Source organism: Glycine max, chromosome 5 (assembly GCF_000004515.6).
Source record: "Glycine max cultivar Williams 82 chromosome 5, Glycine_max_v4.0, whole genome shotgun sequence".
In the NCBI taxonomy this organism is placed as follows: Eukaryota; Viridiplantae; Streptophyta; class Magnoliopsida; order Fabales; family Fabaceae; genus Glycine; species Glycine max.
In genome coordinates, this window is record NC_038241.2 from 11,698,131 (window position 1) to 11,724,365 (window position 26,235).

General features: G+C 34.0%; 2 protein-coding genes and 1 long non-coding RNA gene across 3 annotated transcripts; 1 reads left to right on the plus strand and 2 right to left on the minus strand.

Moving 5' to 3' along the window:
- Positions 1-3,863: 3,863 nt before the first annotated feature.
- LOC100796221 (uncharacterized) lies at positions 3,864-5,478 on the minus strand. The gene is made up of 4 exons (XM_006580650.1): positions 5,218-5,478; positions 4,569-4,847; positions 4,414-4,483; positions 3,864-4,297 (listed from the first exon to the last, which is right to left on the minus strand). The coding sequence occupies exons 1-4, from the start codon at positions 5,476-5,478 to the stop codon at positions 3,864-3,866; spliced, it is 1,044 nt and encodes a 347-aa protein (XP_006580713.1).
- Positions 5,479-11,349: 5,871 nt separating this feature from the next.
- On the minus strand, positions 11,350-14,344 carry LOC102663164 (uncharacterized). The gene is made up of 3 exons (XR_414279.3): positions 14,202-14,344; positions 13,939-14,027; positions 11,350-11,581 (listed from the first exon to the last, which is right to left on the minus strand). It is a non-coding gene; the product is annotated as an uncharacterized lncRNA (long non-coding RNA).
- Positions 12,861-14,937, plus strand: LOC100795698 (uncharacterized). Its single transcript, XM_003525685.5, has 2 exons — positions 12,861-13,711; positions 14,217-14,937. Exons 1-2 carry the CDS (start codon positions 13,184-13,186, stop codon positions 14,340-14,342), a joined length of 654 nt encoding a protein of 217 aa, XP_003525733.2. The 5' UTR covers positions 12,861-13,183; the 3' UTR covers positions 14,343-14,937.
- The last annotated feature ends 11,298 nt before the right edge of the window (positions 14,938-26,235 follow it).

The following is a 26,235-nucleotide window of genomic DNA, read 5'->3' on the forward strand; positions in this document are numbered from 1 at the left end:
TATAAGGCCCCTGCTAAGATTGATTCACGGCTTCTTGATGTGAAGCATCTCTTTCAGGGATCTGTGGAACCACAGCCTAAGGTAATAATTCAGTTTGTTTTCGGGGATGCTGGGTTAACATTTTTTATTTTGTTCGTTTTTGGTTCATTTGGTTTGGTTTTCTTGGGTGGTGATTGTTGTATTGGTGATGCAGGTGGTGGATGTACTTAGAGATACTAAGCAAAAAAGGCACCATGATGAGTAATTATAGTTGTCATTGAGAAAAATATTGAACATTGAAAGGGAATTAGTTTTTATAACTATTGTCGGTAACTCAATTAAGTTTTGAGAAGTTCATTTTCATAGAAAATAATTCTTTTTGGGCAAAAGTTATAATTTTCCAAGGAATAGTGATTTAATTCATTCATTATGGTGACTCATAAATCTAATTTACACACTGGCATGTTTTATACTTACATAGAAGGACACGACAATGCTTTAATCTAACAGGTTCAATTCTTGATTTTAAATACTACGGATAAACCAACTTTTATTGCCGCTTATTACTGTGGAGCCCTGTGATTTTAAATCTAATTACCGTGGAGCCATGCAAACTTTATTCAGTTTAAAAAATATTTAATAGAGTCATGATTGATTTTTAGGAGTATTCTGTAAAACCTTAATTACTTTGGCTCTGTTACTTTTAATCTCCCCCAAAATTCTCTCTTTCTTTTATTTGAACTCGGTAAGTTAGGCCCATATATGCAGTGATAAAGTCCTTTTTTTAGGCACTCTTATAGTCCTTTTTTTCTTTTATTTCTTCCTTCTATATTGTAATTAGATGCGATTTAGTTATTTGGATGTCACTACTAATGATTTTTATGCCTGATGGCTACTTTTATTTCTTTTATTTATCTTGACATTATTTCTTGCTTCTCGTTTAACTTTTTAATTTCTCTTATGTAACCTTTCTTTATTTCTCTCTGTCTCTCTCTTTGCTCGACCATATACATGTGCGATGAAAATTTAAAATTTTCAGAAAATATACTATCATATTAGTTAATTTTATAAAGGCTATCTGATTTTATTGTGATTTTAACTAAGTTTCTTATATGGGTATATTATGTTGTTAAATTTGAAAATTATATATATATATATATATATATATATATATATATATATATATATATATATATATATATATTCTTGAGAAAAGGGTGAACAAGAAAGTGAAGGCAATGTTTGAGAAGGCTGAAGATGAGTACAATGATTTGATGTCCAAAAAAACATAATTGAGGTCATTTTCAAGAAGGTGATTGAAGAGCTAGATGAGAAGGAGACCCTAAATGTTACCTGGATCAAAGTGAATAAGTGAGTTATTATTATTATTATTATTATTTTCTTTAATGTAATTTGATTTGTTGAATTTATGCTTTTTGGATATGAGTGATAATATTTTACAGTATTGGATGATTTTAGGGATGATACCGGTAGGCTTTGAATGTGGTATGCTGGATACTGTCTTTCTATCCATTTTGGTTTGTTGGATTCGGTCTCTTTATATAATTATATTGTATTCTTGGAAATTTATCCAATTTTCCCGCTTTGTATCCAATTGAGCTTCATACTCAAGCATTTATCCGTTATTGATTTCTTATCTACTGACTATGATTTTATTTGATATTTCAGAATATTGAAAGGCTTTAGTTATTGATTTTGGTAAAGTCTCTAGTCAACCTGTGAATTTTTTATGAAGTTTTCAAATATATAGAGCCATGAGTTTTGTTTTTCAAGGAACAAGAGCAGATATTGAAAATGGGTTTTCAGGATTTATACCTGAGAGGCGAGCATTGGTACGTACTTTTTGTACACCTGCATTTGCATAAATGGATGTTAATATTTTAACTCCTTCATTTGGAAATTTTAGAGTCTATGTACACACTCTAAACAAATTATAGTGCTGATTATTTGACAAGAAGTTGTTTTTGCTTACAGTGGTAGTTCCTCAATGCAACAAGCATCATCTTCCGCTCCTGCCGAGGTATTGTCGACATTCTTGGCCTTATTTTTGACAAAACACTAGAACAATTTATCAGGGTAATCTTCACCAGGACTGGCATCATTAGAGGGTTGATGATGTGCTGATGTGCTCGGGGTAATCTTCACCAATCTTTCTCTTCAGGAGAGGGTAACAGTGATCCCCAGGGTGTGCAAATCATGGGCTAATGCAGTAACTGGACCTTACTGCTGGCTAATTTTATAATTACCTTAAAAAATGGACAAATGCATCATTAGAGAAGGTAAGCATCTTTTTTTAATTAAGTGAATTATTATATCTGTATGTTACAATATATATATATATATATATATATATATATATATATATATATATATATATATATATATATATATTCATGATATTTTTATATTATATATTTACTAATTACCTCTAATTTTTGTATGATTTTATTTTTCTTACAAGACCCCTTACAAGTCTCTAGATCCTAGACAGAAATTAAATATGATACAATATTTTGTGAATAATTAAGAAATTTGCCCAACAAAACTGACAAAAAAAAAGTTTAATTTAAAAGAAACAAGTTGCATAACATTATAAATTACTACTGGAAGTCACCTTAGCTCCTGGTGATGCAAAATGTGTAGCATTTGAAAAACAGTTGTGCCCCTGGTTCCATCTGTTATTACTTATTATAAGTATCTAGTGGCCTTGCAATAAAAATTTGAATTATTATATCTTTCCTTAGGCCTTGCAATAAAAAAATTCTTCCATTATAATTCACAAAGCATTAAGTAACCATTAAGGTGAAATAAATATAAATAATTAAAATACATGTACAGATTATAATTATAATTAATATATATAGGAGGATGCTAACATAGGCTCACATAAAAAAATAGAAGGTATAAGTTAATAGTCTACCTTCATACTTGAGCAAAATAACCATTTCTGAAATGTTACTTCCAGATTTCCCCTTCCTTTCAGGAAATAGTGACCTTCAAACATTAAAAGGTGCCGACTACCAAGGTCTATTTCCAATGTGACCGTGATTTTTTTTTTATAGCTATTAGCCTATTTCAGTATTTATTTCTATATATTTCAAGCTTCTTTCTTAGGCAACATGCGCTTAACATTGCTATATACACTACAAAAAAAAAAAAGTGGTTTTGCGACGACAATAATCCATCGGTAACACTAAAAATCCGTCATTAATTGGATGTTTCCGATGGATTAAAATGATCGTCGGAAATATTAACCGACGAATTTTTGTTTTCCGATACAATTTCCGTCGGAAAAGATCCGTGGAAAATTTCCAATGGCCACACTTCGTCGAAAATTTCAGACTGATATTTTCCGTCGGAAATTTCACAAGGATCCTTTCCGACTGAAATTTGCTTGCAAAATTCCCATGGCTTATTATAGACGGATTATTTGTCGCAAATTCCCCACGGATCATTTCCCATGGCATGTCCGTCGAAAATCTCCCATGGATCATTTCTGATGGACATGGTGGTCGCAAATTTTTCATGGACCATTTCCGACAGATTTTTTCGTCCAAATTTCCGTCGAAAAATGTTTTTTTATAAAATTTATTATTTGCAGTTTTTTATCATTAATAATTTAGAAATTATTTCATGCATTTATATTATTTACCATGAATATTTGAATTAGGCAAACTTATAAATTAGGAAATAGTGAACTTGATAAATCCAAAACATTGAGTAAAATAAGTCATTAAGTTAAATTAAAAATAAATGTAAGAAAAAAAAAACGCAATGTCGATGTCGATTGTCAATAGTAATTTTGTGATGCTAAGTCAATAGTCAAAATAGTCATCAGGAGAGTGTCTCTATTGGTCATCTGCCTACTGATCATCTGTCTGCTGGTCATCTGCCTGGTCCTGGTGATGGTCCTGATGTTGTTGGTGAGTTTGTTGTTGTTGATTAATAATGTTCCACACCTCTGGAGGTAGGAACTGAAGGACTACTGACTGAAAAACATGCATCTCCTCTTTTGATTGACGCAGCTCCTCCCTCAGGCGGTTAATCTCTGCAGCATCTTCAGCGTGACCAAAAGATCCTTGTGTATGTTGCATGAACCTGTCACTTCCGCATTTGTAAGTATGAGCAAGGTCTCCAATACCATAAAGGCGTCCCTTACACTTTGGTCTTGCCGCTGCAACCCAACACCGACTCCTAAGTCTTTGTTCTTCAGCAGGGTCTAAGGGAGTGAGTTGGGATTCACCAATACTTGATGCAGCATCAGACCTAGCTTGAGATAGTCTAGCCTCAAATTCTTCTTGTAATTCATAAAAAATTATTATTCCAAAAATAATAAAAATTTTAAAAAATAAAAAAATGTGCAAGATAATGCTCTCACATGTGTCTGTCTAGATCTATCATCGACAAATTGACCAGTATCCTTTCGTAAATGAGTTTGTTGAAAGACCTCATCTACATATACAAATCGACCAAGCTCCTCTGACTATTAATAAACATTTAAAAATAAACGTTAAGTGGTAAATTAAACAAGTATAAACAACTATGTATTATAATTTTAGTGTACATACCAAGCGAATGGCATGATCCTGCAAGCTGATAGAACGACCTGTGTGCATACACCCACCCTTTTCAGATGCTCGATTTTTTTTTGCCTGAGCACACTTGGAGCGATACTCAGGTGCATTCCAATGTGATAACAGATCATTCCAAACACGATCTCCAATCCAATATGGCCTTTTATTTTCATTTCGGGCATCCCTAAACATCTTAGAAAGTATGTGAGAAGTTTTCGAGTTAAAAGCTTTTTGTATTTCATTCTCTTCCTCGGGTCTCCAGACCAATTTTCTCTAAAGTATAACAAAGTAACGAAATTGTACACAATTAGAAAAATATGAATTTTATAATTTCAGTTAAAATAAAAAAATAACATTAGCATCCATTTCAACCTTTGAACTAATTCATTAACAAAAGAATAATTTACCTTAAAACGCTGGAAAAAAAAGTTCTTGATGTTCTTTTGGAATCGCTCCCCATATAGGCCAAGGCTGACTAAATTGTTGCCTAATGGACAAAGTGATAGCCTTTGCCGCAACCTTAGATGGATGAAACCTAAATATAAAAAATAATTAATGAAAAAAGTAAAATCCATCTTATGTATCATATATAATGATAGTTATATAAATTTTATAATACTTACGCTCCATTAATTAATGTAACCATAGGACAATTATTAAGAGCGGGGTCTTCCATTGCCAAATTTGCAGCATGTTCATCTATTGGAAAATTGCCCATAGGCGGAGATGAGGAAGGTGTGGATGTAGGTACTAGGGATGGTCCACGTGCATCAACGGAGGATGGAGATGGTGGGGATGCAGGTACCAGAGATGGTCCAGGTGCATTAACATGAGATGAAGATGGTCTAGCTTTACTTGGAGGTGGAGATGGTGTAGGTGCAACATCGGGAGGGCTAACTGGCATAGACACAGAAAACGGAGATGGGGTAGATGATGTTAGACTATCTTGAGGTGGTAATAGTCTAACCACGTATCATTTTTTCATCACTGTTGTCCCTTTCCCATTGGAGTCATGTGACGGGGGTCGAGGAGGGTCAACGCCACCTGTTGTCATATCTCTATATAGAAAAATAATATTATAACATAAATACTCTAATAAAATATTGGGATGGTTGAAAATTATATAACTAACGAACTTCCATATGACAACAAAAGTAAAATACACTAACAAAGTTTTGAAGTATTAGAAGAAAATAAACATGTCATTAATAACAAACCTTAAAACTGACTAACAAAGATCAACTTCTAATCCTCTTCAAAATTGTAAACTTCAAAGTCATCTTCTAATTCTCCTTCATTGTCTTGTTCAAAATTGTTTGAATTTCCATTCAAATTAGATGATTCTTCTTCATTTGTCAACAAATTAGTAGGGTTTACTTCTTCAACACCACCTCTTAAATCTTGCAATCCAGAAAACTTTCAACTTCAATGATTTCGTTGACATGTGACATTTCCTCAACTTGGTAAGGCACATTATCTTGTACATGATCAGATTCTATGTAACCCCTTGGCTTCGTTTTAATTGCTACACACCAACCTTGGCTTCTTGTTGCTACACACCAACCAACCATACTTGCCTTACATTATGTGCACTGATGAATAGGTCAAACAAATTATATCTTTTATCCATTCAAATTTCCACTGTGCCATATTTAGGATCTACCCTTGTTCCTCTACTTGTTGGATCAAACCAGTGACAATAAAATAATACTACTCACTTAGGATAGGTTGCAGTATTATACTCTAGCTCATATATATGTTGAATGACACCATAAAAATCATCTGCAGCTCATTTTGTAAGGCCCTTTACGTGAACCCCACTATTTATCGTTTTTTCCCTTCACTCCATGCTTGAGTATGGAATTTGTACCCATTGACAAAGTATGTGTGCCATTCTTTAACATAACTCATGTGACTATACAATAAATCCTTTAAGTGTTGGTTTCTCACATTTGTAGGCTCATTTGTAACCTAAGAATATAAAGAGTATGAACATGTATATTTTTTTCCAAAAAGTAGCAAAATAAAATATACAATAACATACTTACTTTTTGCTGAAACCAAGTAGAAAAATCCGCATGTAGATTATGAGTAGAGCCATTTGGTTGGGATTGCCAGAATGAACTGTCCAAATATAAAGTTGCATGAGTCAATTAGGGGGGGGGGGGGATAATGCGAACATAAAACCATAATTATTGAATCCCGAATGGCATACATTGTGAAACTTACTCGAGGTATGGTTTAACTTCAACACAGCTAATCAACACATGAACATGGCCTGAGTCTTTCTCATCATCAGTTAACCAATGAATTAACTCTTTCCCAAAAGGACGACCTTGCTAGTGAAACACTGATAACATCGGTGGACGCCTTTCAGCTTCAATTGCAATTTGATTCCTAACATTACACGATGACAACATAAAGTTATTGAAATAATGAGAACAAAAATAAGTCGTCTCACGATGTATGTAAGATGCGCAAATGGATCCTTCCACTCGGGCCTTATTTTTCATTGCTCGTTTAGAATCGCCCATGAATCTACAAATTTTAAAGAAAACCAAGTCATCATCATGAGCATTAAAAAATGAATTTTAAAGAAAATACAATTATCATTTTACTACCTTTCAAATGGATACATCCATCTGTATTGGACTGGTCCACCAAGTCGAGCTTCATATGCCAAATGAATAGACAGATGCTCCATTGAATCAAAAAATGCAGGGGGGAATATTCTCTCCAACTTGCACAAAATTAATGGAATATTTTGTTCCATTCTACTCAAGTCATCCTCCGTCAAAGTTGTAGAACACAAGTCTTTAAAGAAATGACTTATTTCAATAAGTGGATTTAAGACATGTGGTGGCAATGAGCTAAAAGCAATAGGAAGTAAACACTCCATGAACACATGACAATCATGACTTTTCATCCCATGCATGGTTCCTTATCAACATTGGCACATCTGGCTAAGTTAGAAGAATAACCATCTAGCATTTGTAGTTCTTTTATCCATTGACAGACTAACTTTGTTTGGTATGCAATTAGAGAATAATTTTCTTTTGGCTTTAATAAATTCCCGTTAGCCCCCGATTTCAACTCCAAGTCTTTACGCCTACAATAAATAGCTAAGTCCATCCTAGCCTTGTCATTGTCTTTGTCTTACCACTAACATTCATAACAGTGTTGAATATGTTGTCAAAGAAAATTTTCTCTATGTGCATAACATCAAGATTGTGTCGCAACAAATTATCTTTCCAATAAGGAAGATCCCAAAAGATACTTTTTTTTGTCCAATGGTGCCACTCCCCATATCCATGTATATTTGGTGGTGGTAGACCAGTTTCTGTGACTTTTGGCAAATCCCTAACCCTACGCCATACTTGTGTAGGTGTCAACATACGCGGTGGCTCATCCCTTTCTACTTCTCCTTTTTTGAAGGCATTTTTGTTCCTCCTAAATGCATGATCAGTAGGTAAGAACCTGAGATGACAGTCAAACCAAGAAGTTTTTCCCCTATTTGTCAATTGAAAGGACTTTGTGTCCTCCATGCAATACAGGCATGCTAGTCTACCATGTGTCCCCCAACCAGACAACATCCCATAAGCAGGAAAATCATCCATAGTCCACATCAAAGCTTCCCTCATCATGAAATTTTGTTTTCTTGAAACATCGTAAGTCATAATACCACTCCATAATTTTTTCAAGTCATCAATCAAAGGTTGTAAATAAACATCAATACCAATCGTTGGATTAAATGGACCTGGTATGACACAAGTCAAAAACATATAAGGTTTAGTCATACACATTTCTGGAGGAAGATTGTATGGGGTAACAATGATTGGCCAACAAGAATAAGGTGAAGAGGATGCTTGAATATATGGGTTAAATCCATCTGTGCATAAACCAAGTCGCACATTTCGTGGATCAATAGCAAAATCTGCATGTACCCGGTCAAAGTGCTTCCACGCTTCACCATCAGATGGATGATGTAACATGCTCAAAGATCTTCTATTATCATAGTGCCATGACATTTGCCTTGCAGTTTGTATTGATGCAAACAGTCTCTACAACCTTGGTGTTATAGGCAAATAAAACATCGCCTTTACTGGAACTGGTTTTTTGTTGCTTGTTCCAATAGTCTTGGCACGATACTTGGGCTTGTTACAAAATTTGCATTCAGTTAATGCTACATCATTGTCATAATACAAAATGCATCCATCCACACAACAATCAATCATCTTAGCCTCCAATCCCAACTTCGATACTAACCTCTTCGCATCATAAAAAGTTTTTGGTAAGCCATCTTTTATAGGTGTTGCATCCAAAAGCATTTTTGAAATAAATTCCAAGCACTGGTCAGGAACATTCCAATTGGACTTGCAAGCTAAAAGCCTCACGGATATCGATAATTTTGAGTCTGTTTCCCCTTCGTACAATGGTTCATTCGCCTCCACCAATTAATTGTAAAATCTTTGAGTATCTTCATTTGGAGGTTCTTCCATATTATTTGAGTTTGGAGCTTCAAATGTTTGAGGTTGTCTCAGAGCATCACACACCATGTCTTGCATTAACATAAATTGTTCATGTTGAGTCACATATTCTGCACTAGTAGAAGCATCTATGTAATTGTTGCCTTCATTTAAATCAACATGCGGCAAGTCTTCACCATGATCAGTCCAAATCCAATAATTAGGCTTGAATCCATTTTTATAAAGGTGAACATTCACAACCCTATCCTCCAAAATCCTAGTGCAATCGCATTTAACACAAGGACATCTGATCCCCCCATCATTCTCATAACAATCTTGTTGACTAACTTTTCTTACAAACTCTTAAAACCCCTTCGACAAAAGACTCTTTCAACCCGCTTCTATTACTATAGCATCTATCGTACATCCAACGACGATTCCAGAGAATATTGTTCATATTCTATATATTTAGTAAAAAAATTAGGAACCTTGATGTTTAGTCATGCATACTCTTAGAGTGATCTCTATTATATCTTAGTAGCAACAATTATGATCATACTTTAGGTGGGAATAAAATGGCATACATATAAAGTTTGAGTTTCTAAATGAACAAAGCATGAAATATAAATAACATAATCACAATCAGAAATGTACTTAACACATTCAGAATACAAAATTTCAAGCAACTAGAATAAAAAACCTCAACTAGCATACGTGTGAGTAATGAAGCGATCACCCAACACAATCTCAACTAACAAAAAATTGTACTAATAGTGCATAAAAGAAAACATGCGGCATGTCTTCACCATGATGAGTCCAAAGGACACTAATTAAATTTTGTTAGCAAAAGAAAACATGCTTTCTGTTTTGATTAGATAGAATATAGAAAGAAGTGAAGGACACTAATTAAATTCCCTCAACCATACATATTCACATTAAAATCAGCTCCCTTCTGAGGTGTTGTATACATTCTCACATTTATTAAAATAGTACTTTTCAAATAAGGCATCATCATTTTAATTATTTTTTGCAAGAAAAGGTTGGAGATTCTGCTAGCTGGTTGCCATAAATTGATTCCCACTGACCATCTCCTTATAAGTTATAACCAATAAATTTTCACTTTTATTCTAATAACTAGTTAGTGGTGGTTAATTAACATTAGAGGGATGGAAGACTACACTTCAATGATGATTTGCACTAATGAATAATAGTTTTTAAGCATCCAAATACTCCAACTCTTGAGTTTTGATCTAGTTTCTAAATGTCCTAATAATTATATTATAATTTGTAACACTTAGCAGTACATACTTGTGGTCCGCGGTAAATAGAAGTACTGAAAAATATTATTATGTTATTATTTTTCCAAGTACTATTATTATGTTACTATATACTAATAACATAATAATAAAATAGTAGTTTTATGTTACTAAAATAGTAGTTTTTATTATTATGTTATTAATTTTTAGAGTAAATTAATGAGGGTAAGCGGTAAATAGAAGTTTATTTGAGTAACTTAGATCATCTACTTTAATTAATATAAAGGAGTACTGAAAAAAATTTGTGTTGAACTTGAATTTAACTTGTTAACATACTTTTTTAAAACATAATAAGAGTGTGCCTATATATGTGTAAAATTAGTAGTAGATCCACAACTAAAAGGAAATTAAGGAAAGATTAACTCAAACATCCTATTTTTCTTATTTATTTAACTCAATTTGATAGTTTTGTAAAAATATATGATATCACTTCACTATTGATGACTCGGACAACCACGTCTTCATATTTAACGGTAGAAGCATACAAAGTTAATTTTTTATTTACTAAAATCAGATATTTCTAAAATTCAGGGTATCAAATACAACTTTTGTTTTTGAAAGAAATAAATTCAATTCTAGCTTGTAAAAAAGTAAATTCTGGAGCATTTTTTAAGGACTTATTATTATTATTATTATTACTAAGTTACCGACAATTCTATTAATTAATTAAATATGGACTTTTTTTTTGTTTGTCCTGAGGCATGACTTTTCTCAATTAGTCATAAATATGAGAAACACCATAATCATGTGAGACAAACAAGTGACAGAGAGTAAAATTATTTGTAATAAGATAGTTAATTTAAAGATTTTTTTTTGTTTTGTCCTGGTACAAGCATGACTTTTCTCAATTAGCCATAAATCTGAGAAGCACCATAATCATGTGAGTCAAACAAGTGACAAAGAGTAAAATTATTTGTAATAAGATAGTTAATTTAAATACTTTTTTTAGTTAAATTATTAGTTAATTTAAGGACTTTTTTTAGAGTAAAATTATTAGTTAATTTAAGGACTTTTATTTTTTGTTTTGTCCTGGTATAAGCATGGCTTTTCTCAATTAGCCATAAATTTGAGAAGCACCATAATCATGTGAGATAAACAAGTGACAGAGAATAAAATTATTTGTAATAAGATAGTGAAACAGGGCTTTTGAGAAAATTATGTGTTTGTGCATCTACACTCTCCTCTTCTTTCTTCTAGTGTTGTTCACTTTGAGAAGGCATTGTTCCTGAAATCAAATTAAGTTTAATCTATTAGAGACTGAAGAATAAAGCCAAGAGCCTAGGTAACAAAGCCTTAACAATTAAATGCGTATATAAATGTTATATTATTTCAACTTATAGAGAATTTTGATGTTGAGTCTTGTTTTGTATGAAAACATGATTATTTTCTACAGGTGGTTGAGGCAAGCACAAACGAATATAGAAAGAAAAAAGCTTATTTCTGCAAGTAGCTGAAAACGACCAATAATCAGAGCTCATGACAGAAAAGGTCCAAACTTTTCTAGCATTGTCGCTTTCAATTTCAGTATTGGGAGACAGTTATATATGCATCAACAATATAAGGATTAGTTTGTGCATTGGGCACTAAAAAAGATTGAATATAATTAAGAATCACTATATAAGCTTTGGTATAATAAGAATATTATATCTACTGTTCTGGACTCCTTTGAGGATTTGGCTTCGTGTTATAAATTAAGTTAACATGCTAATTTAATAATCGAAATTTAACAACCAGGCTTTAAAAGTTTATATCAAGAACCTCGATCTCATGCATATTCGATTATAGGTTTTTATTGGTGGGACTCAATCCCGCATAATTGGCTGGTGCCTACTAGGTATGGTTTGGAGTTTTGGGAGAACCAAACCAAAACCAAATCAAACCATTAGAACATCTTGGTTTTTAAAAACCAAACTGTATTTTTCTACAAAACCAGTTTGGTCTTTGAAGTTTACATGAAACAATTTGAAACTAGTTTCCAAAACCAGTTTGATTCCGAATCAATTTTATTGAACCATAAACCAGTTCTAAACCTCAAAACTGGTTTAGACACTGGTTTTAAATCTAATTCAAGATTCAAACCATATTTTTGAACCCAAAATCAGTTTTTTATTTTCAAAACTATTTTTTTCTCCAAAACTGCTATTTTTCTCAGCACAATATTCTAGATTTATTCGACTATTAGCAACTAAGCCTACCACCAAACATCAAGCAATGAAAGAATCGCTACAGCCTCAAATACTTTCTATTTCCGAAAAATTAAACAAAAGCATGTTTATAAATCTGGCACAGAATGCTTCCAAATATCAAATACAACAGCCAAAACGTTTAAACAAGAACACAACCTCATCCAACAGAGAAATCTCTGAGAAAGAAGTACAATACAATATTCTAAGCAAATCAACAAGGAAAAGAAAGAGGAAAAAACAGAAGAATCGTCACAATGCTTGGGAGATCAATTCCACACATACAAACTAGATCACACTCTGATTTAATTCATTGGCTTAGCACACCAGTTGATCTATAGTTTTGGTATTTTTATCGAACAATTAGCATCATAGATCAGGAAAGAAAAGAACATACAATCCACAGAGTCAGCCCTACATTTATCTATGCACATTGCTTAAAATTTTAAGCAAAAATCAAAAAATTTTGCAAGTGTGGAGCAGTCATTGAAAAATCAACTCATCAAACATAATTAATTTATAATCTAATGATTAAAAGAAACTCGTAATCTGTGACTTGTGACTCAGGACAAAGATACTACTACTGCATAAGTGAATAGCATCCTGTGCATAAACCCAAAAAACATCACGAAATCCATTAACCAATGCCCAAACAAAAAAGGTTCCAACTTTCAAAACTTGCTAAGTTGGCACCAGCTTTTGGTCCCACCAGCCCAAGTTATTGCTCCTTCACGCGTCCAACCATAGTCCCATACCCAAATCCCATTTTCCATTTCTCTCTTTTTTACACACACACACACATATATACCCCTCTTTTGAACACATTCCCTCACATCATCACAAGAAGCACAATTTCTCTTTCTCTCTTTTTTTGTGTGTCCAAAATGGCTCCTAGTTCTACTCACAACAATGGGTTCTATGTGCTTATGCTAGTTGGGATAGTGGTTAGCGCTATGGTTGCTATTTGTGCTGCTAGCTTCTACCAAGACTTTGATCCAACATGGGTTGGTGACCGTGCTAAGATATTCAATGGTGGCCAGCTTCTATCACTTTCCCTAGACAAAGTCTCCGGCTCTGGCTTCAAATCAAAGAAAGAATACCTATTTGGGAAGATTGATATGCAGCTCAAGCTCATTGCCGGCAACTCTGCTGGCACAGTCACTGCTTACTACGTATGTTCATTAATATTTACAATAATTATATATGTTTGTACATTATTTTCATCACTACAATATATAATCTATGCCACAAACAAATATTTCAAACACAAAACTTAATACAGGTTTCTTAGCTACTTGTAGTATCAAAACTGCAGTTTCATCTAGATAAGTTCACACAGGTTCATAATGCCATAAGTTCAAAACCAGAGATACAAAAGGAAGAGACCAAATTCATTTACCTCTTCAACTTTCAAATGACCGTTGTTGTGAGGGAATACAAAGGCAAAGGACAAAGAGAATGGGACCATGAACCCTAGGATGTGTTGTTCTGAAAACCCAAATTAGAAAAAAGAAAACAAACATACACGAGTGAGCATAATTGAAAAAATAATAAAAAATACACAGCACCACTCTAGCCATTACAGAAGACATCAACATAGCAACAACAAGGGACCATATTTATGAGGCAAACAGAAGCCCCAATCAATTAAAGCATTCTTACATGTATTATTGGCAGGTGCGACAATCCCTTGTGGAGGGCGTAGAGACCCAGAATCGATGCCGCTGTAGCCCCAGTGAAGAAAGACAGCGGGGGCGACATTCCTTGTGTGGGCTCACTGTGGTGGGGCGGCAACGTCGGTGACAGAATGGGAGCTAGCGATGGCACCGTGGGAGGAAGAAATGATTTGTGGGTAAGTGAGTGAGAGGCAATTAGGGTTGGGGTCTTTATGTTTGGGAAAATTTTTAAATTCCGACGGATGCATATTCCATTCAAATAATCTGCCAGAAAGGTATCAAATTTTCGACGAATAGATCTCCGTGGGTAACCATCTGTGGGTAAGTTATACTTTCGACGGAATGAATTCCGTGGAAAAAATTATGTTCAAAATTCAAATATTTCTGACGGAATTAATTCCGTGAGAAATATTCCGTGGGAAAAACGCTTTTTTTTTGTAGTGATAAGAAATGCTTTTTCCAAGTTCCACCATCGTAGGTGTTGCATTCATAGCTCGTGTAGCTCAGTATTATAGCCACCAATATTCATATACTGTTATTAACATGCCGATGCTGTCGTTGGATTGGATGATGTACGTGATGTGCTGGCTTTTAGTCCAACAAGTGATATTGATCCCACACCCATATACTTGAGTCAACATTCAATGGATAGGTAACTCTAGTAGCAGCTTCTTGTTATTTAATTAAATTTATAGATGTAATGTACAATTTTCATTTTTCTTTTCACAATTGTAGTCACATGGTTAGAACTTAGAATGTTGTGTATATTATTCAAACTTCTATTAGAAGTATTAATTAAATGGCATAAAAATTAGTAGTGGCAGGCTCGCGTAAGTAAATTAGTTTTTTGTTTGGCTTGCATAAGTAAAGTACTAAAGTAGGGAAGTATTAGATGAAGAAATATATTATTAATTTTGATAACTTATAGTTAAATATTTTAGATTAAATTTAATTACAAGTAATAATCAATAGTTAATTGTTAAATTTAATGAATTTATGTTTTTAATAAAAATAAAATAAAATCACTAACTATGAATAACTTATAGAATATAATTAATGATTGCACCTTTAGTGATAATGTTTTTTAAAATTAAATTAATGAAATGTTGTTTGCATTAACAATTTAATGTTTTTTAACTGTATGGCCATAAGTAAAAGTATATATAATTAAAAACATTATATTTTATTGCCCACTTATAGTTATCTCTTTTGTCTATATGCCACTGTTTTTGTTTGTTTCTTTTAGTTTTATATTAATATTAATTATTTGTTTTTAGTAGTGAGATTTAAACTCACTACTTTCTCACTATCTCTTCTCTTTATTAATCTAACCAAGAGAAACACTAGCTCAACGAACTCATTGTAGTATCTATCTTATTTTTCATTTCAATGGAGGAAGTTCAATTTTTTTAATATTCTTTTTTATTTTTTTTAAATACATTCTAAAACGGTTCTATGAGAAAACTGTCTTAAAATGTTAGAGAAAACCGTTTTAAAATCCTCAATATTTATATATTTTTTTATAAAAAATAAATACATTCTAAGACGATTCTTCAGAGAACCGTCTTAGAATGTCTACATTTTAAGACAGTCTTTTTGAAAAACCGTCTTAACATCCTAACTTTATTTTATTTTTTAAAAAAAATATATATATTGTAAGATGGTTTTTCAAAAACCGTCGTAGAAAGTCAAAACTTTATACGACATTGGCTACAAAGACGGTTCAAAACCGTCATTACAAGTGCCTTAGAATCGATGTAGAATCCTCTTTTTGTAGTAGTGTGAGTACTATATCAAAAGAAAATTCATGCATTATAAATATTTACAACAATAATCAAAACTTTTAGGTGGAGTAAATGGATCTAACGAAGTTTATTACACTTAAATTCAAAAAACAATTACACCCGTCATCACATACCAAAAAGTTTAGCAAACAATTGGCTTTTAACATCATCCACTTTCCCTCTTAATTTTAGGGAGTCCACTGAAATGATTCTTTACCTTTTTTTTTCTTTTCGGAAGATCAGCAGGCACCTATAAAATCACCAATACTTTGTTTCCAAATAGGTCCATTGGGTCCTTTCTAGTTCATTTTTAATCCAAAGTCTTTGTCTCCTCTATGACTTGTACTTCCAAAAGGTTTCAATGCTTGATTGTGTACCCATTAGATGTCAACAACAATTATATGGAACTAATTTTTCCTCAAATCACGATGCTGAGCTATAATCCTCTTTCAGTTGCTCCCTTACGTCTACATCATTATGTCAAACGTGGATAACACCCAAGTTCCATACTCAGTATCGAAAAAATGTCCATGGCCCATGATCATATCAAAGCTTAAAGCATCAACTGTATACATAGCATGCATATGGCTCAAAGTTATTTGGTTCTTATGATGGATTTGGGATAATATCTCATGTGGGAATGCAATTCCAAACTGACTTCTACATTTCTTTCTAAGCTGGTTCCAGAAAAACTGAATATTATAATTATAAATAAACTTAAATATACCTTGATATCATAATATGATATTATGACCTATTGCTCAAAATAATTATATATACTACTAATGTCTAATTATTTGACTTGTTTCAATTGATACAAATTTTGTATAATGAAAATTGAATTACTAACAAAAGTTGAGTCTAGTAGGAAAAGATTAGTTTTTCAAAACATAACGAATTAAGATTTGAATTCTTATTAAAAGACATATTTATTATATTTAGTCTTTGATCATATCTTAATTAGATTTACTTTCAAGAATACTTACATAAAACTAAAAAAAAAATATTAATATAGATAATATTGGGATTCTATGTTAACACTAATATAAGGTCTAATACATATTATATATTGTTAATATTTATGCTAATAAATTTGTTTTTATTGAAGAAATTAAAACACTGAGAATTAGTCTTGATAATATATTTTTTTATTGGTAAATGTTAATAATTAGTATGTTATGTTAGAGGAAGGATTCGAACTCATAACCTTCTAATTACTCCAATCTTATGTTCCTCTTCCAACTACCAAACCACCTTATAACTCCCTAGTCTTGATAATACTTAATTGAGGAGTTTTTAGAGGATACATGGTAGCAAACTAAAAGTAGGGGTTTCGTTCCAGCGCCCAAAAATAATATTTCAAAGCTTTAGTATGTTCTCTATTAAATGTGTTGATAAAGCCTATATTATAAAGTATATAACTTCTATCATAGGAATCAATTTCTAGTTGTATAGTCTCATGATAATTCTATAAACCTTTTGCATAATTAAGTTGCTGATTTTTTTTACTCAGTTTATACATAACTAATTTGTATAAAAAATTTCATATAACTTCTCTAAAATATGAGAAAATTTTTATAAATTAATTCATGTAAAAATTAATTTAAACTAATAGAGAAACTTATTTTATTTTTCTTCTTCTTAAAAATACTTAGATAAGTCTATCCAAACTGATGAGGTTAAACTCTATAAGTTATATGACTTGTAAGCTATGACTATGAGAGCTCTTTAAAACTCTAGTATTTCATCATTAAACAATTATAACTTTAATTGAAAAATAAGATAACAAATGATTCTTTTTACTATTATTCAGTTGTTTTTGCTACATGCATACAAACTTAAGGACCCACCATTAAGAAAATATTTGTTTGAAACATAACTAGGCAGTATCTTCAAATGTTACTAAGTACATAACAATTTCGTACAAACAAATTTCTCACAAATTGTTGCTATGTGTGGCACCAATCCTAAGAAAAAAATGATTAGCATACAAAGCGGAAGTATAGAATAAAGAGAAGAAAGAGAGTAGAAGAAAACCTTTCCTATCAAATGTACAGATTAGTTTTATTGTTTTTTCTATTGAATATTTTTTCATACGAAATTGTACCATTCATCTTCAATCATGAACCGGTACAGACCATTCTGCAATGTATCTTTCAACAATAGATGCTTTCGGACGATGTAGATTCTTTGTATACCCTTTTAATATCTTCATGTATCGCTCAACTAGGTACATCCACCGTAAGAAAACAGGACCACAACATTTGATTTCTCTGACGAGATGAACAATTAAGTGAACCATGATGTCAAAGAAACCAGGAGGAAAATACATCTCCAACTAGCACAATATAATAGCAGCCTGTTTTCCAGTTCATCTAACTTCACAGGATCAACAACTTTGCTACATATGGCATTGAAGAAAAAGGAAACTGAGTTATGGCTAACCTGACTTTGTTAGGCAAAATCTCTTGTATGGCCACGACTAACAATTGTTGCATCAACACGTGACAATCGTGAGACTTTAACCCTACCAAGTTCAGATCCTTCAACTGCACAAGGCTCTTAATATTTGAAGAGTATCCTTGTGGGATTTTGACCCGACGCAGACACTGACAAAAACTGATATTCTCCTTTTTGGACAAAGTATGACAAGCTGGTGACAAGTATATTTTTTACCATTAGACCTTGGATGCAATTGCAATTGTATACCCATCTCAGCTAGATCTTGATGGGTATTCAAACCATCTTTCGTCTTGCCTTGAATGTTAAGGAGCGTCCCAATGAGAATGTCACATACATTTTTCTCCACATGCATAACATCAATACAATGTCTAATATCTAGATCAGACCAGTACGGAAGATCAAAGAAAATCAACCTCTTCTTCCATATGCAAGTCTTACTTTTTTCCTTCTTTTGGGTCTTTCCAAATACAATATTGAGGTGTTGAACCCGTTGGAAGACCTGCTCACCAGTCAATGGTATCGGTGCAGTTTCATGCTCTTGAATTCCATTAAATGTTTTTTTCAATCGCCTGTAAGGGTGATGAGGTTTTAGAAAATGTCGATGCCTAGTGTAGACTGTTTTTCTACCATGTTTCAGTTGTATGTAGCTTGTGTCTTCTTCACAAATGGGACATGCATGATGACCCTTAACACTGTAACTTCTCAAATTCTCATATGCTGGAAAGTCATTAATGGTACAAAAAAACAATGCACGCATTTGAAATGTCTCATTCTGAAACCCATCAAACACTAAAACCCCATCATCCCACAATTTTGTCAAGTCTTCAATCAATGGACTTAGATAAACATTAATGTCATTTGTTGGCTCTCTTGGGCCCAATATCATCATAGACAACATCATGTATTTTCGCTTCATGCACAACCAAGGAGGCAAATGGTAAATTACTAGTAGAACTAGCCATGAACTGTGTTGAGTGCTTAAATTGCCATATGGAGTCATTCCATCACTAGCTAGTCCAAGCCTAAGATTTCTTGCCTCTTTGCCGAAATCCGGAAACAAACGATCTATCTTCTTCCACTAGGAGAAATCAGTCGGATGACGGACCATTCCATCGCAGTTTCTCCCATTTGCATGCCATGTAAGCTCTTTAGCATCGTCTTCATTAGCAAAAAAAAAAACGCTTAAACCTTGGAACGATCGGCAAATACCACAACACCTTCGCTAGGGGGCCCTTCTTTAAGTTTTCATCAATATTATAGTCTTCATCATCCTTGACTTTGTACTATGATACCCCACACCTAGGGCATTTGGACATTTCTTCAAATTCATGTCTATACAATATGCAATCATTCGGGCAAGCATGAATCTTATGATACTCCATACCCATCGAACACAGTATCTTCTTGGCCTAATAGTAACTTTTAGGCAACGTGTTTTCCTCTGGCAGCATATTGTGCATTACTTGAAGCAGTAAAGTAAAGCTTTTGTCACTCCACCCATATCTGGCCTTCACATTAACACCATCGAAAACAACATCAAGGAATTCTTGCACCCCGAATACAAAGGCTTCTTTGAACCACTTTGCAATGTATCATACATAGGGGCATGTGCTTGCTGAAAAGACTCTTGTCCAAGGTCACGAATCATATCCTACAAGCAATCTCCCATTTCTACATCAAACGGTTCAGATTGGGACCCACTCTGCATGTCTGTCAATTCACCATGCCATATCCACATGGTTTAATTCTTCTTAATCCCATCACACAATAGATGCTCCTGTATGTCGTCCAGTATTTATTGTCTTCCGTTCAAACAATTGATGCAAGGACAATAATATTTTCTGCTCTCATCCGGCCGACTTCTTTCGGAGGCAATTGCAAGAACTGTTCGACGCCTTCCTCATATGCAGGACTCATGCGACTTTCATTCGTCCAACTTCGATCCATCTAAATAATAACTCTGTGATACTCACAAAGTTATTCGATGCATGAAAATCTCACTTTTTATTATAGGTGTGGCCCTATCCCATTCAAGAAGACCGTCTTTTATGGTAGCTTCATATGTCAAGGTTAATTCTATTTTGTTTAATTTGACAAAATTTCGGCAATATTTCACATTGGTCTCCAAGTACACAACATGAAATCGGTGAAATTAATTTCCCGATAATCAAGTATGCATTCAGAGAACAACTAGAAATTCATTGTACCAAAATTTCATCAAATTAAACAAAATAATGTTACCATTAACGCATGAATCTACAATAAAAATATCAATCTCCCAAACTGTCCAAGCAGACAATTCAAGATTGAATACAATGATTAATGCAAACTGTCCGCAAGAATCATTGCATTTAGTCTCAAATGGGAATCTAAGGTTCACTCATCATGAACAATATTTGTATGTAAAGCAAAGTACATTAATGACATACAACAACATAGAAAAACAATGATAACAAAATTAAGCATCAAAATTGATTGCAAACATTCGTACCTGTGATGATGATCAGCATAGTGTCCAGGAACAAATGTCATGATCATGATGCAAAGAACTAGATAAATAGTGCCTACAATTTAAATATTTCATTGGTAAGTAGGTATATCATGAACTAACACCAATGGACTTGGTGCAAGCTACTTAAAGTTAATGAAGATTCCCTTGGAGGTGTCGAAAGGGTAGTTGTTGATGAAGACCAAATTCTGAAACGGAGCAAGGTTAGGAGATACTTGGAAGGACTAATACAAATAGGTACTTGGACTTAACCCGTTTTATATGATTGATGCTGCCAAGGAGAACCCTCAATTACCCCAAAAGCTTCATGATGTTTTACTTGAAAGTGGTGTTGTTGCTCCCCAAATCTATGGTAGCGGAAATTTATGATGAGGAATTTGGTTCCTCAACATATTAAGTTAAGTGTATTAAATATTATATAACATATTAAGTTGTCAATAAGCACATGTTTAAGGGTTATATGTGATGCGTTAAATGAACTTGTGTCAAAGATCTTGAAAAAAAGTTGGATGAAGTTTTGTTATTCTAACTTTTGAAGTAGAAATGTAAGCTGAAATTTCAGGATGTTGTGTTGACTATGGTCTGTGTTTCTCCTTGTTTTTGTTGTGACTTGTGATTACTTCGTACTATTTCATTGTGTTAGAAATATAGGGTTGTGGACCAGAACTACTTTTCAATGTGCAGAATAGGTTATGGTTACTGATATCAACATCTATGTGCATGTTGGATATGCTATGCAGAATAGGTTCTCTATACATGATTGATGTTGCCAAGGAGAACCCTCAATTAGCCCAGAAGCTTCATGATGTTTTAGTTGAAAGTGGTGTGGTTGCTCCTCCTCGAAATCTATTTTACAAAATTTATGATGAGGAATTAGGTTCCTCAATTGACACCAACTAACTATTGTTGCATCTTCTATGGTAGTACGAAGCTTAACAAACATACCATAACTCATAAGTTTATTGACACAGTAACAAGATCTGCTAGTGTTCAATTCATTAGGAACCTAAAGCCTGAGCCTTGCATGGCCAAGAGACTTACAAGGAACATATCAAGGACCCCTTGAAGTGTTCTAGTCTTATTACCGGTTTTGTTGATTGCTTGCGTAGGTTTGGCTGTTTAGGAAGTAAGTTATACAGAGATGTGGTTCAAAAGGAAATTCGTGTGCCAAATACAAATAAAACTAGTGAACTATACATACTAACAAATACTCATTTTGTTACTGCTAATTTTGTTGAATCTCATTCCCAACATTAAACCACAAGCTCAGAATAAGTGAACTATGAAGGAATTACTTGCATTTGGGTGGCACATGTTTCACATGCAGAGTCGTATGGTGAGGTATATCGTGGTCAATGGCATGCAACTAAGACTTTGTTACATTCTTGAACCTAATTAATTATGTTATTCTCACTAAGTTGTATGTTAGGCATCTTTATTATTATCTTTATGTTGAAATGAAATGTACAGTTTTAAGATTTATTAGTGCTACAATTGCACCTGTGTATGTGCTACAAATAATAAATTGGCTTTAAAAAATTAGGAGGGGGTATATTAATCCATTAACTTTAGAGCATGCTTCATATGTGCTATATACAGGCTATTACAGACTCATAATTTCATGCTAAAGTTTTCTTTTACTTGTTCTCTTGTTTATGATGTTCTTTGGTGTATCTGGTTTGGAGAGAATGATTATATTCTCACAAGATTTCTTTGCCTTTAAATTGGTTATAGGATTCTATACATTGTTATTTAAGGCCTGCCCCTCTAAAGTGAAGAGTGCCTTTCATTTTTTAACCTCTTAGGTTATTTTTTATGGGATCTTGGCAACTGTATTAGTCCTTGCAAGTAATAATTAAAACGGGTTACGTACAAGTTTGGTTCCAAATGGTTTGGTCCTATATTCACTATGAGGAAGTTCCTGCACATAAAGGCAATTTATATGCTTTGGATGCCATAGTTCCTGGTGATAGGGAGATCAAGAAATAGGAAATAGAATTTTTTGAAAATGATGTGCTTGAAAAGGATGAGATCACTTTAAACCATGAAGTTAGTGGCATTAGTACAGAGACAAGGCTACCTGTAAAGCCAGAAAATTGGCTGGAGATCAAACTCCCCAAAGTTGAGCCCATAATTGAGCAAATTAGAAGTGAAGCTTTAGATGGAGTATCAGATTCTAAGGCTGCCACAAGTGCTAGTGAAGATTCTAATAAGAAGGATAAGGAATTTAGCCCAATAAAGGATGACTACTTCAAAGACTTTGGTGTTGAACCTGGCCTAGGAAACCTTCAAGAGTCTGACACCACTTTAGACCATCAAATTAATGGAATTGGTATAGAGACACCGCTGCCTATTAAGCCACAAAATTGGCCAGACAAAAACCTCATTGAAGTTGAGCATAGCAGAAGTGATGCTTTAAATAGATTATCTGATTCTAAGTCTGCCATAAATGCCAGTGAAGATTCCAGTCAGAAGAATAAGAAATTTGGCACTACAGAGGATGACTACCTTAAAGACGCTAGTGTTGAACCTGGAATAAGAAACCATAAAAAGCTTGAACCAGCAACAGAGAATGACACTCAACCCAAATGTTGCTCAATTGGCTGCTGACAACAATCTCAATTGCTAAAATAGCTTACATCAGCTCTGAAAAATCAATTTCTGAATGGCCAAGCTAGCATAGAAACACGAAACAAAATCTCCTTTGTGATTCCTATACAAAGATACCTCAACTCTCTGTTACATTTAAGCCATACATACAGAGGGGACGGGGTACCAAGTAACTTGCTTAATATTGTTAGCCTTAGCAGGGTTCCCCTTAATATGGAGACCATTTCTTATAACAAATTCAGAGATGAAGGACTAGTTTATGTTGGCTGAAGTAGCATTACTAAAATGTTGTTTTTGCCAATAACCATTGCAGTACCATATAGTCCAAACATTGAACATGATGACTACTGCAACTAACACAATGTCATGCATTTGCAGGGACCAACCTTGGGTACTAGAGAAGAGAATGTTTTCAAAAGAGGATAAGTTATAAGTCAATGTTTTGGTTTAACAACTTCTGCAGCCAACAAGTAAGTTTTGATGATGGGTTTTGGTGAAGAAAAAGCCAACAAGTAAAGCAAAAAAATAAAATGAAAGTTGTAAAATCAAGGTTCAAGACCAAAGATTAAAGAACATGAGTTTGTGTCATAGTTATTGTAACGACCCACCTCGCCGCTACGATATCACCATTCTAAATCGCGATTATTTCAAATTTTAAATGAAAACTCCGTTAATTTGCTTATGAAAAATAAAAGTAATTTTTGTCTCGACATACATTCACCAAACATCACACCATTACTTAAATGAATACATATACATATAGGAATAGTAACTCAGTACGCGTCATACACATAAGGGAAAGTACATTTGTTCATACATATAATTAAATCGGTGATTTACATCTTTAGTTCAACAAAAGAATCATGAACCAGCTATGGAGGAGTTGATTAACAAAACACAACTCTCTCCCAAAATAATCCCAACGTCATCACGTCCGCTCGGCGGCTCCTCAACAGAATCTCACTTCCTACACCCTACTACTGTCATTCTGCTCCCACGAACAAGGTTCGTGATCATCACAGGTATCAACCACACGATAAAATATTGCAAGGGTGAGTTCATTATAAAAAGAATTAACACAAAAACCAAACAATTACGATTAGAAGAAACACATTAACAATTATCATAAAAATACACAAACATTCATTGATCCACACACACTCAAGAATCAGTCATTATCCATCCATGGATCCCATCAATCATTGCTCAGTATGATACATGCACCTGATCTTAACTCTCAGATGTAATGTGGTACCGTACCATCCCCAAGGAAATTGCCTAAGTGTGTCCCCACGACACCTCACTTAGGGAAACTATGTAGTAAGTGTCGAGGCCACCCTGTCGTGCACCGTAACCCCCCCCCCCTCCATGGTGATCAGCTTGAGCCACAAGGGAGTTCCCAAACCGAGTGACACCCCCCCTAGTACAAGTAGTCCTCCTCACAAGGAACTACAAGTACATACTGCCATAGTTTATACTATTTCCCGTGTCATATGAGGCATGAAACATAGGCACCATCAAGTGCAAAGACCATGGATGAATTAAAGATCCTAAACATCCCCTCAGAGATGTTTAAACTCTTTAACCACTCTATTTTCCCCCACCACGGACATTCGACAAGGTCAATGCACCCCCCATGAACATACACAACATACGACGTATGAACGTGAGCACCATCAAGTACAAAGACCATGGATGAATTAAAGATCCTAAACATCCCCTCAGAGATGTTTAAACTCTTTAACCACTCTATTTTCCCCCACCAGGGACATCTGACAAGGTCAATGCACCCCCCCACGAACATACACAACATCCAACGTATGAAACATGGACACCATCAAGTACACTGACCATGGATGAATTAAAGATCCTAAGACATCCCCTCGGAGATGCTTAAACTCTTTAACCACTCTATTTTCCCCCACCAAGGACATCTGACAAGGTCAATGCACCCCCCCATGAACATACACAACATCCAACGTATGAAACATGGGCACCATCAAGTACACTGACCATGGATGAATTAAAGATCCTAAGGCATCCCCTCAGAGATGCTTAAACGCTTTAACCACTCTTTTTTTCCCCATCAGGGACATCCAACAAGGTCAATGCACCTCCACATGAACATACACAACATGCATCATCTCAATGCATTTCCAACATCATCAACATTTCATTTTAGTATCATTCTCAACATAAACATCATCTCATCCCAATGACATTACCAACAACAACAACAACAATCTCATTCCATATCAACATAATCATCAATAATAACATCAATTCATGTTGACCTGATCATCACTAACAACGTCATCTCAAATCAATATCATCATAAATATCAATATCACCACATATCAATTTAAGTCATCAATAGCAACATCAACAGTAAGTCGCATTCCGCATATACATATATCTTTCATGCATGGTATTCACACTCCCCAGGTCTTCAGACAACACAAGTCTAATAAAGACAATAACATTATTCATCAATAATAAATATATCGCATCCCATTCGTCAAAAACATTGTTTTCTAAAAACAAACTCAGCATGCAACAGGGACAGGCATATATTACCATAGTTACGTTCCCTGACCCTAACCGTGGCATCAAAACAATAAATTTATAATAAACTCCCCTCACCTATCATGAGC

Excerpts from the sequence above, each read along its gene's own strand:
- LOC100795698 (XM_003525685.5), top strand. The coding sequence starts at position 13,184 with ATGCCCAAACAAAAAAGGTTCCAACTTTCAAAACTTGCTAAGTTGGCA. Across the intron at positions 13,712-14,216 it reads GCACAGTCACTGCTTACTAC|GTGCGACAATCCCTTGTGGA; the intron begins GTATGTTCATTA and ends TATTATTGGCAG.
- LOC100796221 (XM_006580650.1), bottom strand. The coding sequence starts at position 5,478 with ATGCCAGTTAGCCCTCCCGATGTTGCACCTACACCATCTCCACCTCCA. Across the intron at positions 4,484-4,568 it reads AGGATCATGCCATTCGCTTG|TCAGAGGAGCTTGGTCGATT; the intron begins GTATGTACACTA and ends GTTTATTAATAG. Across the intron at positions 4,298-4,413 it reads TCATTTACGAAAGGATACTG|AAGAATTTGAGGCTAGACTA; the intron begins GTCAATTTGTCG and ends ATGAATTACAAG.